General features: G+C 28.9%; 1 protein-coding gene across 4 annotated transcripts in view; it reads right to left on the bottom strand.

Moving 5' to 3' along the window:
* LOC106692575 (uncharacterized) overlaps positions 1 to 18,606 on the bottom strand; it is a 50,158-nt gene that overhangs the window by 11,320 nt on the left and 20,232 nt on the right. For 3 of the 4 annotated variants that reach the window (XM_067048583.1, XM_014438606.2, XM_014438607.2), the window contains exons 6-19: positions 17,067 to 17,165; positions 11,534 to 11,599; positions 11,223 to 11,366; positions 6,840 to 6,920; positions 6,614 to 6,700; positions 6,325 to 6,396; positions 5,592 to 5,666; positions 5,328 to 5,414; positions 4,656 to 4,709; positions 1,530 to 1,604; positions 1,322 to 1,411; positions 1,074 to 1,127; positions 193 to 279; positions 12 to 98 (exon numbers count right to left, since the gene is read on the bottom strand). In XM_067048583.1, coding sequence (XP_066904684.1) covers positions 12 to 98; positions 193 to 279; positions 1,074 to 1,127; positions 1,322 to 1,411; positions 1,530 to 1,604; positions 4,656 to 4,709; positions 5,328 to 5,414; positions 5,592 to 5,666; positions 6,325 to 6,396; positions 6,614 to 6,700; positions 6,840 to 6,920; positions 11,223 to 11,366; positions 11,534 to 11,599; positions 17,067 to 17,165 — 1,158 coding nt within the window. The remainder of the gene's footprint in view (positions 1 to 11; positions 99 to 192; positions 280 to 1,073; positions 1,128 to 1,321; positions 1,412 to 1,529; positions 1,605 to 4,655; positions 4,710 to 5,327; positions 5,415 to 5,591; positions 5,667 to 6,324; positions 6,397 to 6,613; positions 6,701 to 6,839; positions 6,921 to 11,222; positions 11,367 to 11,533; positions 11,600 to 17,066; positions 17,166 to 18,606) is intronic. The other variant, XM_014438609.2, reaches the window with a different exon arrangement.

Here is an 18,606-nt window from a genome sequence, read left to right as displayed (position 1 = left end):
AAATCATTCACCTTCTGAATTTATAGAACCACTTAAACAGCTGGGTTTTGGAGCTAGTTCTTCATGCTTGATGTTGAGAACTATTTCACTTGTATTTTCTGAAAATAAAATCTAAGGTTAATTAACAAATATGGACCATTTTTATAATATTTATATTTAATTTTTGTCAAACAACTAAATAAAATTATCAACCTTCTGAATTTATAGAACCACTTAAACAGCTGGGTTGTGGAACTGGTTCTAAATGCTTGATGTTGACAACTACTTCACTTGTCTTTTCTGAAAATAAAATCAAAACAATTTTAACAAACAAATATTGATGCTTATAAAAAAAAAATTAAATATCAAAAACATTGTATATTGTAATATCCTCTTTTTTGATAAATAGTTGTTTTCTAAGTTCTGATGGTTTTAGTTTATGAATCAACGTTCAAAATTGTTCATTTGTTTAGATGAACCAAAAAGCAAGCTAACCAATCTTAATCAGTCAAATATGGTGTAAAAATACGTCATTCAAAATATTGAAGATGGTGGCATGTATCCTTTTGAAGTGCTGAATTGCTGTTATGTTGAGAAGATAGATTCAAGTTATCAAGAATCCAATGTAGTCATGTAAAGGGAATGCCAGAAGAAGACTGCTATATCAGTTCTCAGAGGGAAGAGCACGCCTGAGATGGCTTGATTTGAACCGGATGGGAGTAAGGAGATAGCGAAGACTTGCAGCTGACTGAACATGGATTGAGTTGAAGACTAAAGCCTTTCTAGGGCTACAGAGCCACTGTACAGATAGAGTGTTAGATAATTCAATTTTGGAGAAAGATGATAAAATTAAAGTTGTAATGCTAAACTGTGTCATCTACACTATGAGGGTAAATTCATTCACATAAAAAAAAAAAAAAAATCTCCAAGCAGAATAACTCGAGCAATGCCACTAGTAACAAATTCTATACAAATTAATATGATAAAAAAAGAATTTCCTTACCATGGAAGAGTTTAAATCAAGGAAAGTTTATTATAAGCATGTATGAAGGCTTAATAATTAATTAGAAAAATAAAATATAAAAAAATATTACCTGAATTTCTAGTGTCTTCTGGGTAAACATCACATGAAGAAACAGTAACTTCACCTATCGCAGAAAATATTTACATTTTTGAAAATATTATTGTTGGAATTCATTTAGCATACTAAAAGTAATAAAATTATGGGAAACTCTAAAAATAACTGAAGATAATATTTACTAACAACAGATTTAAAGAACATTCATATTTCAAGATTTCACATTTTTTTTATGGATCAAAATTAATTTTAAAAAACTATTACCCCCATATTCAATTTCTTCTTTAGTAACGTTATCACTTAAAGGAACCAAAACTTCACTAAAAGTACACACAGACATAGGCTCATTTTTTTCTGAAATCAAGGAGAAAAATATCTTAAGAATGTTATAATTTCTAGAAATCATGATCAATAAAACAAATATAACAACTTAGAAACTTGTGGTATACTACATAAATAAAAAACAGTTTACCTTTATCAATATCTTTTATTAAAACATCAGAAGGAATCAAGACTTTATCTGTCTCATTAGTTGGCTTTGTGCTTCCTGAAAAATAATGGAAGATTAACTCTACTCTAAAATATTATGATTAACCTTATCAGTTCCAATTAATATCCTTATTTTCAATAAAAATCTATAATTTACTGTGTCATCTACTATACTACTATCAATAAAATACTGTGTACTAATTCATTATTTGTACTCTCTAATTAATATTATTTTCTATATAGTATTTATTAGTATCTGATTAATCCTCCTTTTTAGTAACCAATGAATAAGAAAACAAAATAAATAAAGTTCAGAAAGTTTTAATACATCTTCATATCTACAGATTTTAAAGAAAGTTGTCCTCTAACAACTAATTTAATGCATTATTCTTTTGCTTCCACATTACCGAAGATAAGGAAGTTTTGAAGTCATGCAGGAAAGAAAAAATTATGTTCACAGAATTAAAATTTTTCATTCGCATTTTAAATCATAGACATTAAGGGAAAAATGTGGTTCTGTGTCTGTGTTAGTAGTCGACTCTGTGTTTGAGCATAATCAATTAAAATGTTAATCTAATTTTATTAAAATTTTCAGGGTGCATCTGGTTTACTACCCACTAAATCCATTTTATTTTATGAATTTTCTTTGATACACCAATATTTCAAAAACAGTTCCTCCGGTTTGACCCAAGTTTGGAGATTAGTGCAAAAATAATCAAATATAAATTTTATTGAATGTTAATAACTTTTGCTAACCCATGCTAAAAATTTATTTCCCAGATACATTTATGTTCAGTATTCAAGTTAAATGGCTCGTCGCATAAATTTTATTGTCAAATGATTAATCATTAACCTTATATCACCCTATAACTATATGGAATCTAAAAAATTAAACACATCCAAATAGAAATATGCAGAAAAAAGATAATTTACAGAAAAATTAATTTTCAGAAAAGAAATAAAGGGGATAAACAAATCAATTTTTTTACCAGATCAGTTTTGTGATATAAAAAACCAAAATAATACTTTTAAATTAAAAATTATCTAAACAAAGCAGTGAATTTACCTTATTTATTGATCTTGGCATATTTCTTTTTATCTACATTAGCATCAACTAATTTTTATTTTTCTCATTCAAACAAGATTTTTATGTCACAACAGTGGTATTCACCTATTGCATAAGGATTTATACTCTCAATTATTGATCTCATATTTATTCAATTTGAACATTAAACAAAGTGATGGTACCAACCACGTCCCCGCAACAAGGATAAGGTTAAAGGCTTAGAAGTATAATTTATTTAATTTCTTTTATTATTTGTTCCTATTTATTTTATTCTAAGGCACTAATATAAAGCCTATCTACTATTCTTGTAATGTTACTCCAAAAGAAGGCTCTCAGAATAAATTAAAAAAATATTATTATTATGGTGGCACTTTAAGATTATATAGACAACTCAAAAATCCATTCAACAGAAACGCCTGTTTTAATCAATTTATATACTCAGATAAAGCTCTTTACCAAAATCATCCTAATTATTTCTAATTTTTGGACAGAAGGTGAAGTGTACAAATATGAAAATATTTTTTCATATTACTAGAATAAGCAAAGTTGTCTACAATAATAATTTTCAGTATTTAGTCATATTATCTATTTATTAATTTACGTTGTCCATAAAAAGGTCTAGATATTTTTTCGAAGAACATAATTTGTCAGGCAATAGCTGATCCAAAAAACCAACAAATGTTGAAAATATAAGAATCAATATTAAGTATTGTGGTCTTTCCTAAACAGAACATAGTGTCTGTAGGTCAGGGTCAGGACATTCCTGAATTGTCAATAATGAAACACACGAGGCAGTTCCAATGCTTGTCTTTGGCTCGACTGTCCCATTTCCAAATGAAAGATAGCATTAGATTAATTTTTATTAATATATTCTTGTTTGAGAGTGGTTTAGTTTATTTAAAAACAAATTTGATCCTTTTTTTTCTCAACTTAATTCTTTCCAACGTTTCGACCCTCAGGTCATTTTCAAGGATACCTTTATTTTGTTGTCATTTTCTTTTTTAAAATTCTTAAAAATCCTGGCTAATTGCCTTTGTCCCATCTATAACTTCTTCTATATAATTCTTTCTTAAATTTAAAACTTTTATTAACCACTTCTCTTCTTTCTTTCATTTACATTTGCAAACCTTAAAACTGAGGTTTTAAGGTTTGCAAATGTAAATGAAAGAAAGAAGAGAAGTGGTTAGTAAAAGTTTTAAATTTAAGAAAGAATTATATAGAAGAAGTTATAGATGGGACAAAGGCAATTAGCCAGTATTTTTAAGAATTTTAAAAAAGAAAATGACAACAAAATAAAGGTATCCTTGAAAATGACCTGAGGGTCGAAACGTTGGAAAGTTTTTGAAAAGAATCAAATTTGTTTTTAAAAAAAATAAAATGAAATATAGCATTTTTTGTAGCCAGATTGTTGACCAAGTAACACATCACACCTTCCATTGATCGTGGGTAATGTTGATTAGTCTTGAGCTGTTATTTTTAACGAAGTACAATTTTTATACTTTAACTTTGTATTTTCACCAATAAAAGCTGATACTGTGTTCTTCTGAGCAATTTTTAACTTAAACCTTATTTATACTCAATATTATCACACAATGCTTATGTTTTAATACCAAAATACATATACTTTAACAAGATTTGTAGATTAAAACTTAGTGAACATTGTAGGTTCACAGTACCAAAAATGATATGAAATTAAACAAAAAAGTTAGGTGAATCAATCCTCCACAAGCGCTAGACGTGGCAGTTCCCACTTAGGGTAACACATGTTTTGAGTCTTCGGTAATCGAGTATAGTTCAATTGTGGATGGAGACAATAAGAGAAACTGTAAAGCCATAAGGTATATCCTGCACAATAACAGCAAATTCCTAGATGTACTCATGACAAATATCTTCATGCAAAATAACTAAAGCAATGTTAACAGTAACTACTTCTAAGCAAATTAATATAAAATAAAGAATCTTTCCTTAAACCAAAGAATCTTAATTGGCCATAAATAATGCTTAAAAATTGATTGGTACAAATAAATAATAAAAAATTCTTACCTAAATCTCGAGTTTCTTCTTCGTAAACATCATATGAAGAAATTGTAACTGCACCTATTGCATTTACAGAAATTGTTTACCTTTTTGAAAATATAATTGATGTATAATGCACATTTTTGTTTGAGACCGATTCGTTTAGAAGTTATAAGAAACATCCATTTAGTCTCAATTTTTTTATTATTTTAACACTCAAATGTTATAAACTAGTTAATATGATACTAAATACTATAATATGTGGTACTAGATACTGTAAACTAGTTAATTTGTTAATGACTAATGATAAATAATTTGACAAAAGCAATATGGCCTGCAATTATGTTGATAATCTATGGTTTTGGCTGTGATAGTGTAATAAGGTAGGAAATATAATTTTTCATGATGTTTTCAAAATTAATTTATAATGAATAGATTGTATTCAAAACTTTTTTATTGATCGATCCATAAAATGGCCGAAACACGTTGGAGTGCTAAAATAATATAAAAATTGTTGAGACCAAATGGATGTTTTTTATAACTACTAATGTAATTGATTTTTAAGAAATTTATGTAGTATGTTAAAAATAATAAAATTAAAGAAAACTATAATATTTATGAACAATAGAGTTACAGAACATTCATATTTTAAGATTTCATAATTTGGCCATGGTTCATAAATAATTTAAAAAATATTACTCTCATATTCCATTTCTTCTTTAGTAACATCATCACTTGAAGGAACCAAAACGTCATTAGAAGTACACATAAACGGCTCATTTTTTTCTGAAATTAAGAAATAGAATATTTTAAGAATGTTATAATTCCTAGAAATCATAATCAATACAACAAATATAACAACTTAAAAAATTTCAGCATAAAAACATGTAATTAGAAACTTGCAACTTAGTACAACAACTAAAAAACTTGCAGCATATAACATATAATTAAAAAACAGTTTACCTATATCAATGTCTTTTACTAAAGCATCAGAAGGAATTAAAACTTCATCTGTCTCATTAGTTGGTTTTGTTCTTTCTGAAAAACGATAAAAGATTAATCTACTCTAAAATATTATGATTAACCATATCAGGCCTAAAAGAATTAATATTCTTATTTACAATAAAAATCTCTAAAAACCATGTAATAATTCATTATTTGTAATCTTTAATTAATATTACTTTCTTTTAAATTATTTTCTTAATTTATTAATTTGTATTAAGTTGAATACAAATGAAGTTGAAGCATGGCCAAGAGGTCCCCATGATTTTTTTTATTCTTTTGGTTATCATAGTGGTTCTATTTTTCATCACCTGTGATTTTATGATACAAAACTCATGGCTCCCTCAGGAACCTAATCAATTTCCTTGTTTTGCAAACATTTTCAACAATTTCAAATAATGTGAAATTGCTTGTTGAGTCACTTTTAATGTAAATACTAATTCTCTCTATGTTTGGGCCGAATCTTCTTCCAATTCCGTTTCCAATAATACTTCCAATTGTGAAACTTGACATTTACGCACAAAAAAAATTCAAGTGATACTGATAAGAAGTCACTAATACTATTAGGTTATGTTGTAACCAGGTGACTAAACATACGAAATTATGTTTAATAGCTGATAATTTCAACAAAACCATCTGATGGAACCATACACTTGCAAATAAAAATAACATTAAACATTAAAAAGCAATATACCTTTATTAATAGCGTTTATTAAACCACCAGAAGGCAACAAAACATCACCTGTCTCAGTTGATTTTGTTCTTTCTGAAAATAAAAGAATAATTTAACTCTAAGTTATTAGTATGGTACTACAAAACCAAATAGAAAATTTAAAAAATCCTCCTCCCTTTAATCTTTTCCTCATGTATACAAATAAGAATTTTTAAGCTTTTTGAAAACAATAAAATAATAGTAAATTTACAAAATGTTCATATTAAAGATTTCATCATTTTTGGATCATAAATAATCATAAAACTATTACCCTCATATTCTATTTTTTCTTTTGTATCATCATTTAAATTGATCAAAACTTCACTAGAAGCACCAATAGAAAAAAACCCAATTTTTTCTGAAAAAAAAAAGAAAAGAACATTTTAAGAAAGTTATATAAAAATAGCTTATCACAAATTCTTCTGTTAAGTGCAATCAATAAAGCATACAGAGTCCTAAAAACTTGCAAATTAAAGTAACCTTAAAAAGCAGCTTACCTCTATCAATTTCTTTTATTAAATCATTGGAAGGAATCAAAATTTCACCTGTCTCATTTATAATATTTGATAGTTTCCTTCCTGAACAAGAATAAAAAGATAAATTAACTCTAAAATGCTAAGGTAATACTTAAAATTAAATAAAAAACTCAAAACTCTATTTCTAACAAAGTGTCGAGGTGGTTGTGTTAGATAGTTCTGACTCCAATTTAAGATGTTAGGCAGTACTCTATACAAGAAGGCCTTGACAATATGCATTAATATACAGGTTAGGAGATAAATAAGAAAGATGAGTCTTACAGGTTCGAGCCTTAAGTCCTCAAAGGGTAGAAACTTCGCTCTGCAGGGTATGAGTTTGCAGTTATGAAAGGGCATGCAAGTCCTGACGGGTAAGAGCCATAGATTCTTGCAAGAGGGAAACTTCTTTCTACAGGGTACAAGTCAGCAGTCATGAAGGGTAATAAAAAGTGCAGGACAGAGGAGGTGACCATCAGGAACTAGTGTGAAATGAAACACATCAGATACGTCAAAATAAGTGGAAGAACATACTCAATCTAATTATGTCTGTTTGCTATGTCTCAAGAGATGCGGCTACACCGGTAGTCCAAGAGTAATGATTCTTCTAATAATGCAAAGGCCAGTGAGAGGCACGGCTTGTAAGAAATTACTTAACTGTGACTTAGTATACTCTTTTGTTGTTTATGTTTATTTATTGAAATAATATTTTTACAATTATGATAATATTGACATGGTTTATACATTAAACTACTTACAATTCAATCAATAAATTAACATAATATAATATCTGAACAAGCAAGAGTGGTGCTCTCAGGGGGAAGCGATGAAGATGTTAGTTCTAGTGGGCAGCGATAAAGGTGTAAGTTCTTCTGCTTGCTCATAGGTAGCGCCACTACAAAAGTCTTCTCTTAATCTGTTCCTTATGAGTACCAATGTGATAAAATATAGAAATTATACTACTGATTTCTTATTTTTGGGCAATAGATAAAGTGCAAGAAGATGAAAATCTCTGCGTTTTAGCAACATTCCATATTTTCAAAATGTTCTTCCCCTTAATAGTGCCAATAAATTTGAGATAATTCCATTGTTGATAAGGTTATCCTAAAAAAGTTCAGAATGAAGAATGGAAATTTAGCAAAATCAAAATTTTTAATCATAGAAATCAGTGAGGAAATAAGTTCAATCAAAGAAGAAGACATCAACAAATACCTTGGGTGTCAGGATCTTGAGAAATTTGAATTTGATGATGAAATGGTTAGAACGGTAAACCTTACTGTTTAAGCTGAAAATCTCAATAATTCAAATCTTCTCCAGCTGAACCAGAAAATTAATAGTTAACATATATTTTTCTCTCTCTCTAATATATCCTTTGTAAAGTAGAATGGGCAAAATGTGTCTATCATTCCTGCAAGTTATTGATGCCATTCTTTGCAGAAGCATAAAGTATAAAGATGATACAGGAGTCTGGGTCTGTCAGTGGGAGGACCAGGACTCTTCAACCATTTTTGGATTACCATGTAGACCGACTAACATATCACCATCAGAGCTTCAACTGAACATAGGTGAAGAGCAAGAACATAATTTTTTTTTTTTTTTTTACTTTTTCAATTATTAGAGTGATTCTCAAATAACGTGAATTTTTCAGGCCCAAAATTAAAAAAAGAAAAAAATCTTTCCAAAGACAAAAAGAAACCTTACCAAAATTAAGAAAAAAAAAAAGAAAGAAAGAAAAGAAACCTTATCAAAATTAAATAAAGAAACCTTACCAAAATTAAAAAAAAAAACTACTAAATGTTCTTAGGTTAGCTCAAAACAAAGAGATAAAACTTGAAAGCAACATCTAGCCATAAAATTTTAATTTAAAAGTTTAACAACTATTCTGATGAGGTCAGTTCTCAGCCTCATTACTGAGACTATTAAGTACATAGAATTTGAAATTTATGTACTCATTACATTGAGGACAGTTCATCACACTCAGAATGTGAGGATACCATTACTTGACAGAAATATTTAAACAAAAAAATCTGGTGCAATGCAAACATCACACAAGGTTCAATTACCAACCTACTTTGGTTGGAAATTAATCCTTGGTTGTTTCAGAAAAGATATTTCTAAATCATACACTCTGGCATTACTTTCTCCTATTAATTTCCCATGAGCCTTTCAATAGGCAGATTGACTAACTTAAATTTTGACAGTTTTCAGAAAAGTACTTTTAATAAAATTTCTCATTGCAAAAGTATGACAGAAAGGAGTATAACATGACAAAAACACTACAATATTGTGCACAACTTTCTACTGTTGTACAAAAAATTCTTATTCCAGCAATTTATTTAGTTTTAAATATTTTTATTTATATTATTAAATACTATTGATTTTGTGGGAATGGGATAAGTACAGAAAAAACCACACTAGAAAAGAATGACCTCACCATAAAGCATCCATTCCTGAACAAAAGTTTCATCTGTGTACTTAAAACAGAAGTCTCTTAAAATATGTAATGCAAAAATTAAATAATTAATATTTTTAGATTAAAAAAAATGCTTGAAAAGTGAGAGAAACTGCTGACTCCACTGCAGAAAACATTACAGCAATTAAAAAATGTTATAGAAATTTTCATTCAAGCTAAGTGTGTGTACAATGAAAGATACGGTTGGTGGAGTCAAGGTTGGTTTAAATTCATTCTCAGTGAGTTTAGGACTGAGACAAAGAGATTATTTTGCTCCACCACTGTTCAACATAGCCCTAAATGACACCATAAAAAAAGTAAGACTTACTATATCTTACTTACTTTAAATGCAGAAAAGACTAAAACTATCATAATTAGATTTCCCTCTCTTCTCAAATCTATCTCAGGACCCCCAACCTTTAAACAATACTTCTATCTCCTTCCACATGTCAGTCAAAAATATTGGAATCACTTTTGATCAAACTTTATCCTGGAAACCACACATTGCCCGAATTTCCTGTCGAACCATAGCTACCTTAAAACAATTCAATAGAATCCGTTATCTCCTTCCACTTAAAACCCGTCACCTCTTAAGTTTCCTCTATTGTTTTCCCCTACTTTGACTACGGCTGCCTGGTATATGGTTGACTCTTGGGTAATCTCGAATCTAAACTTAAATGTCTTGTGAATAGCGCAGTACAATTTATTTTCGGGATCACCAGAGATTAACCCAGTATTACGCCGAGCTGAAGAGGCTCTATCCATCCTTCCAGTGCCAGTATTTCCTAGCTTCCTTTTTATTCCAAGCAATTAGTACTCAATGCTCCTTCTATATCCTAGGGATCTAGTCCCAGAATAATAAACTATTTTTTTATTTCATTTCATATCAAAAGGAACCGTTTTTAGTAAGGTCACATAAGTGATGATAAATGCAAACAAAGTTGTCATTACATGTATAAGTCTATAAAGCTTCAAAGATGTATTTACAAGGCTTAACGATGGAAGGAAAAGGAATGGATCTACAGAATAATGAGAATAAGACAAATATTTTCACCTTGAGAAGGAAACCAGTTCACCTGTAGAAGTACAACATTATGGCAAGCTACTGATTTGAAAATGTCAAAAGCTTTAAATAAATATCAACAATTCCTTGGATGAGAAAGAAGAAATAAAATGCAGGATAAAGGCAGCCAATCAATCTTATTTCATCTTATATAAATCTTTTAGAAGTAGGCTACTGTCCATGACTAAGCTTAGACTCTAATAAACATCCATCCAACGACCCATCTTAATAAACACACCAGAAACCTAGACATTGCGAAATAAAGCATCAGTTGAACATATTGATAGGCTCAAAAAGAAGATCTTCTGTCACATTTATAGATCGGTAAAAGAGAAAATTATGAGCTATATACACTTTATGACAATCTATATTTTACCCTATTTGGGAAAGTATAAAGAATTAAATGGCTGTACCATATATTTAGAATGGGTGAGGAAAGGACGGTCAGAAGACTGTATTAAGGAAACCTGAATAGAGTAAGGCCTCATGGAAGACGGAAAGGAAGATGGAAGGACAGCGTCTCTGAGGATCTGAAAAAAAAACAGGACAATCCATCAGACATGCCACTGAATGGAAGAAGAGGAGTCCAGCAGGTCAAGAACTGTTTCGTGTGTCTATTGCACAAATAATGAATGAATAAACTTCTTGAAAGGTTAGGCAAAGATGGTTGCTATAACATAAGATTTATTTTTTATAAACAAGAAAAAATTATAAACTTTTCGTATATCATTCAACTTGAATAATCACAATTATTATTCAACAAAGATAACTTTGTGTGACTGCAAATTTGAAACCATTTTCAGAAATTAAAAAAAAAAAAATTATTTAATTTGATTAATGCATCACTACTTACCTTTCTGTTTTTTATTATATCCTCTCTTCTTCTTAACCAAACAATTTTCAAGATTCGCAGGAAATTTAACAATTTCATTCGTCAATGACAGTTGCTCAGAATTATTTTCTATGTTCAACTTTTTGGGAAAGCTAGATGTTCGTGCTGTAAAAACAAATAATTTTTAACAATTTCATAAACGAGAATACATTACTAGTAGAATTGTTAAAGATATTAGTAATAATTAATTACTTTACAAGATGAGGGTTACAACTAATTTAATTTTATTATATTCTTAAAAAAGTCCATTAATAATTATAATTCAAAATTACCTCTCAATTGCCTCTTTGGTTTTTTCTCTGGCACATTTATTACTTCACATTCATCTTTAGAAAGATCTGAAAAAAAAAAATTAAAATCTGATCATTAAATAGTAATACTCTAGCCAAATTCATGAATCAGTAAGCAATAAATTATCACATTCATCCTGCTTTATCAATTTTTTTATTTAGTTAATTTCATAAGTCCTCGTTAGTTGGGAATTATCATTTAATCTTGGAGGATTAAGAAATCATAATTCAATAGTCACTATTTAGTCCCGTCAAACTGTACTTCCATTCTAGCAAAAAGTTGAGTAATTCTAACTAATTATATATTGTATTATTAATTTAAATTTTCTAAATAATGAATTATTTTGCAAGATGAGGTTCGTAACTAATTTCATTTTATTATATTTAAATAAAAAGTTCATTAATCAAAATTACTTCTCAATTTCCTTCTTGGATATTTATTACTTCACATTCACCTAAAGGAATATCTGAAATTAAATTAAAATATCATCATTAAATAGTCTACTCCTAGCGAGCTTCATAAATCAGGATGCAACTATTTGTCTTATTCATTATGTAATATTACTTTTTCTATTAAATTAATATAAATAAAACATAATTAATTTGCTTTAATAAAGACTAGACAAGCTTCACAACATGAAAATAAAAAAGAATTTTTTTACATGTTTAACTTGTCATGTTTTTACAAACATAACGCGGGCACCGAGTTATTCAACTACGTTCCCGAAGTTGAATAATGGGAGAAGTCGATATCCTGACTGAGGAGAATTTGCATTTTATATTTAATAATTTTAGGATGCAACATAACTTATATGGTACCTTGTTTGTATTTGTTCTCAAGTTTACGTAACTTTTTTTCAAAAGTTTTCGCTTTCTATGAGTGCTTCTATTTGCAGTTGAGTCAAGAACAAAAAAATAGCTGAAGGTGGAAAACAGATTTAAATAAAAAGAATGGCATATTTCACAAGAATTTTTTTTTTTTTTGTAAAGTCAAATGCCTCAGGTTGTATGTCGGAGTTTTAAACAACTAATATTTCTGCCCAATATTTCAAAAACAACAAGAATGTTATTATCAATATTTTTAAGATTATTAATATTAACTTTTCTAATATTATTAATATTAACTAACATTCCTAAAATTATTGATATTAACTTTCCTAATATTATTAATATTAACTAACATTCTTAAAATTATTAATATTAAATAACATTCTTTAAATTATTAATATTATTATAGCCTTTTATAATATATTATTTATTAGCCAGTTCCCTGAAAATCTTAGGCTTTAATCTGAAGTCTTCCAGATTTTTTGTTTTTAAGTAAGAGCATTTTATACCCAACGTGCTGAAGACACATAAATCAAGACAGGGAGGGTATGTCGATAATGGAAGAGGAAAACAAAATAAAAGAACCAAGAAAAAAAAAAGTGTAACACAAACAGAATCATAGGATAAATAAAAGGGACATAAGGGATCCATTTTTATAAATCAGTTGATAGAGAGGGCAGTTTTACATAGAAGGTATAATAAAATATTTGATGAAGATGTCTTAATTCAGTGATATCCTTGGGGCTAGGAGGGTGAGATGTGTTAATGTCCTGATGGGAGATGTTTTTCATTTAAATAATTCATTTATATTTACTGCATCCAAATTGGCATTTTTTCTGCTTGGATTAATAATTAATTAATATGCTTATTACGTTAGAAAACAAAACAGACTTATTAAATTGAAAAAAAATATATATTCTAAGATATAGTACTAGTAAAGCAGACACAAAATCCATTGAATCATCCGATTCTCGACAGAGAAGCTGGAAATTAATATTTTATGTTTGTTTTTAGCACGTCATGTTTTTGTTAAATAAGAAGCAATAACTAAAAAAACTAATAGTTAGTTAACTAAATTGTTATGCAGTAAACTAGAAAAACTTTTAAGTAAACTTTGTCTTGTTTAAAACTATTTCTAGGGAGCTTTCATTCAAGTGGCTACATACAGCAGTTTTTATGTTTTATTTTCCAAAACTTTTTTCTATCAGCCTCCTACTGAACTACCGATTTCCCACCTTTAAAAAACTTCCTTGTTTAGCAGCATTAAGTCCATATTAGTTAAGTTGAGGTTTGTTACAGAAAAAGCTGAGGTATGCATCTGGCTTTACGTAAAAAAGGGTGTGATGTGAAATTCACTTCTTATTTATAAATATATGTACAATAAATTATTTAAAGTGGGGTTAACAAATGAAATTCTTATGTAAAAAAAATAAATGATCTTATGAAAAATAGGTTTATTATAAAAGCTGTGCACGAAGCAGTATAACAATAGTTTCTGAAACTTTCGCAATAATTCTTATTACATTACCATATTTATTAGTATTCAGTTTTTTTATTTTTAGTCAAATTATAATTTTTATCATTTTTACAAGAAGATAAATTGACTTAAAATAATGAAAATATACTTAATAATTATGGTAATGAAATAAAAATAATTGGATAAATGACTAGGATGTATTTTAATAAACATTGGGTGCACAACTTTCATATTAATAAATTTGTTTTCCATAAAAACACTTTTCAATTTATTTTTAGAATTTGTAGAGAGTGTAGTTTAATGACTTCTAATTATTTTCGCAAAAAGCACAGATATTTTTAGGTGGTAGAATTCATCATATAATTTTTTACAAAAAAGTAGGAGGATTTCAGCTTAATCTGTAACAGACCTCAACTTAATAAATACAAACTTAAAGCTTCTTAAACATGAAAGTGATATTCAATATGTATAGTTATATTACACAATCGCTAGTGATACATTTAAAATTCATTTTTATCAGAACAATACAATTCCTCTTGAATTTATTTAGAAAACAAAAGACGAAATTACCTCATAAGAATTATTTTAAATACCAAAAGACCCTCCACCTACCTATAAGGTCTATACAAATCTATACCATTTATTTTTAAAACAGTCATAGTAAAAATAAAAGGGGCAAAGGAGGCTAAGAAATTAGCGGACCTCCAAATTTTTAACAAACTGGTCTGAAGGTGAGTCCTGGCAAAGAGGAAGAGATCCAGACTAGAGATCAGAAAAATACCTCATGCTTGGCGAGAGGAAGACCTGGTAGATGTAATGGAAACACTTGGAGAAGGGGGCAGATAAGGAAACCTAATGAAACAGAGATGCATGTTTTTCCAATGCTGGTTGGGACGAGAATGAGTGCTAGAGATCTACCCAATGGTGTGGCTTTTAGTAAACAGCATGCCTGGAGGAATGTAGAACCTAAAAATTAGAAAACCAATCCAACTGCCTGTTGTGGCAGGAGCACGGATACAGCAACACTAGGTGCCAGAAGGCACTGGTGAGCAGATGGTACGGTGGAAACGAACACAATGCCAAGAACTGATGCAAAGGAAATGCCTGATTAACCTGGAAGAGATATTGCCTCCAACTCAGTAAAATTAAGTGACAAAACAGGGCAATAGAGAGAGGAGGGCTAGGATGGCACTTAGATTAGAGTAATGATGCCAGGAGAAGAGATGGAAGGGAGTAACTCAAAGTACAGCCCCATCATTAAGGTACAAGCATGTTCCTAAAAGGAATCCTTTATTCAAAGGTTACTCCTTGGAAGAGGATTACATCAACAGAGGACGTATATTTTATTGGAAGTATATTGCTTACAAACCTTGGGTTATTTTAGAGACTTTAGAACCATCTAATGAGTAGAGAGGCATAATTACCAATAGATTCATTCTTTGGACAATACTAGAAAATGTCAAGGCTATCAGCCCCTAAGGTAAGAGCAGAAACATCTATAGTCATAAAGGATTATTCTTAAATTTTTAATTAACACTTAATTTGGATAATTTTCATCATGCATTATTCTTTCTAGAAACTTATCATGATTTAAATATTCCTTTTTTCATTAAAATAGACTTCACATTCTTATATTTAGTTCAGTAGTTTTGGTAGTGATGCTTTCAAAAGAACAAAAAAATTTTAGAACTCTTAAGTTTTTGATGTAGTTATAGTTCACAACATAAATAATGTCTTGCTTTAAATCATTTGAAAGGGTATACAACATAAAATCATTTCGAAAAAAAAAAGTGGGTTGATAAATCTTTGTTTTTTTTAAATATCCTGTGACAAGGACTGGTAAAACTACAATCAAAACTGTTTAGAATCAGTAATAGTCTACTTAACTAATCATCACGAAACACTGCCTTTCTCATAACCCTAAACTTAGCAATAAATGCTACCTACCCTGAATTCCCCAAGATTTATTATAAAAATGATTCAGAAGTTAAGAGCTTGACTGTCACCGGATTGTGTCAAAACAAGCCCCAGGCGCCACTTTCTTTACGTGTATATTTTCATATAAATTTTATTTTAGCTTTTTGTTTATGAAAAAATCTGATGTAAATCAATTAAGTGAAATTCACTCTTTTATAGTGCTATAAACAAATCCCTGATTACCTCTTCTGTGCCAAATTACCACTTTACGGTATACAACACTTGGGAAAATTGGATTTTGAATTAATACTATTAACTTATAAAACTGTGATTCCAATATTTAACGTAAATTAATTTTAAAATTGAATTGAAATATTTTTTAACTTTAAAATTATAATGAACATATATATTTTTACTTAGGAAGAATGAAATTAATACATTTATGTTTAGCAAAACTTGATAATTAGGATAAAATTTGAAAAATACATATAATTACTAAGAATAATAATTTTATTAAAAAAAAAAAACATTATATAGAAATATATTTTGCAATTATAAACAACATATTGTACTGAACAAACATGTAATAAAAAATAAATTAAACAAAAATCAATTTTATACAAATAGAATGCATTATACAGTTATATCCAAATCAATAAATAAAAAATAAAATCTATATAAAACGGAGCAGGTAGCTGCCTGGGTTGGAACTTTAGGCTGAGGAACCGCTTGGTATACCAGCTATTATTTCTTCATATTGTTTCCATGAAATATGTTCAATACGATCTCCAACCTAGTCTTCATCTTCAGAGGAAGTGATACACAAATCACTATCTTCCTCCTCAAATTCAACATCTGACTCCCAAGATTCGAACAATAATTTGTGAACCTCAGCCATTGAAGTAATTTTCTCTCTTCGTAACGTTTTGGATGAATCCAAAATCCTTCTCTTGGCAGGATTGGCTCACTATTATTGTATTTTTCACTAGGACCAGGCTTATCGATTTTTCCTTCAAAATTATAGAACAATTAGTACAAAGATGAATGTATGTAAAGGAAAAAAAAAATAGACTTACCAAAAAAATGTGGCACTTAAATCAAATCCAAACTTAATAATTAGCTCTCCAATAAAAGTAATTAAAACAAAATAATAAAACAACCTGAGCGGCATATGATACGGCCCTTGTATATGGGGCGCAATTCTTTGCACCATATATGCTACAGCCTTGGCACAACGGGTTAGGGAGAATGAGATAACCTATAGCAAACTAATAGAATTACAATAAAATTTACCTTCAAAATTGTTCGTTTGTCGAAACAAATGTGTTTCATAAGATTTCAAACTTTCTCCTTCCAAGAATGATATAGGAAAATTAGTTTTACAAACTTCACCTGAAATCAATCAATTGAAAATGGTATATGTAAACAGTAACTTCTACCTTGACAGGACTGACTAGGCAATAGATAAAATAAAAATGCTGAGTTATACATAATTTATATTAATATAAATTATACAATAATTTTAACATATTATTAAATGTTTATACTTTAAAAGGTATATCCTACTCCTACATAATTAAATCATAATAACTCTTGACATCAATGTTTACAATCAGAGAATGATGCTAGTGAAGCGATCTCTCTCTCTCTCTCTCTCTCTCTCTCTCTCTCTCTCTCTCTCTCTCTCTCTCTCTCTCTCTCCCCCCCCCATCCTCCCCCTCTTTCTAACTTAGAACTTTCAGAAATATCTTAAATAATTAAAGTTTTAATTTTAATCTTAGTTCTTTTTGATATTGGTTTATGCCCTATAATTATCTTAATCTACCACAGCATAGTAAGGACCCATTGTGGTTTGCCACTGCTGAGAAAGGAATTATTCAACAATGAAAATACAACCTTGTCTTTGATTTTTTGATCATTTCCTATAAACATAAAATTCATGAAGGTGAGTTTTAATAACAATATTTATTTATAGCGATAAAATTTCATTGCAAATTCAAAGAAGTTGTACTTAAATTAAGAGACGTTCAGCGAATTTTTTTTTTTTCCACAATTTTATTATATTTGTAGTAAAACTTATTTTTAATCATAATACTCATCCTCAATAATTCGTTTTATTAAAATTACCTGGTCATTTTCTTCCTTTCATTACTTCATAAATCCTTATTGTAGTAAGAAACTACATAATATTAGTTCAAATTAACCAAGGAATTCCCGAACCAGTTTTTAACTGGCAGTCTAATTTTATTTATTTTCCTGAGACTACACTTTACGAACAACAGAAAAAAACAGAAGTTTCCACACTTTGAAACTGTGTAATTTTAATTTTTATTAGAATTACTTATAAGCCTGTATGTTTGAATGTCAAAAATCATTCTCTTTCACAAAACAATCCACTGACAGATCACACCCTCATAAGATCTGAAATCACCATAGTAGTTTTTATATTTTACTTTACTAAAAATAAAAAAGTAATAATGATACTTTTTAATTACTCAATAAAAGTTACTATTACATTGAGCAAAATATTTATTAACAAATGTTAAATCTGTTATTTTATCTTTATAACTCACTTGTAGGCTTCCAGATTTTATTTCCTAGCTTTGTTTGAAACAAATTAAATTAAAGAACATTAATTTTATTTATCAATAAATCAATTTAATATCCAAAACAGTCTCAACACTATTTATTTATTTGTCCTACGTTTCGGCCCTTCTAGCCATCCTCAGGGACATCTTCAACATAAAATTCCTTCTCACATTAATTATTTTCTACTTGCAGGCTATTTTGCCCAGGTCAATTTCTTTATTTAAGTTAAAACCTCTCTATTTAA

The sequence above is a fragment of the Halyomorpha halys genome, unplaced genomic scaffold, assembly GCF_000696795.3.
Source record: "Halyomorpha halys isolate HHAL.00 unplaced genomic scaffold, Hhal_1.1 Scaffold61.1, whole genome shotgun sequence".
NCBI classification, from domain to species: Eukaryota; Metazoa; Arthropoda; class Insecta; order Hemiptera; family Pentatomidae; genus Halyomorpha; species Halyomorpha halys.
The sequence above is the reverse complement of the archived record's forward strand: the minus strand, read 5'-3'. Positions and strand labels throughout refer to the sequence as shown.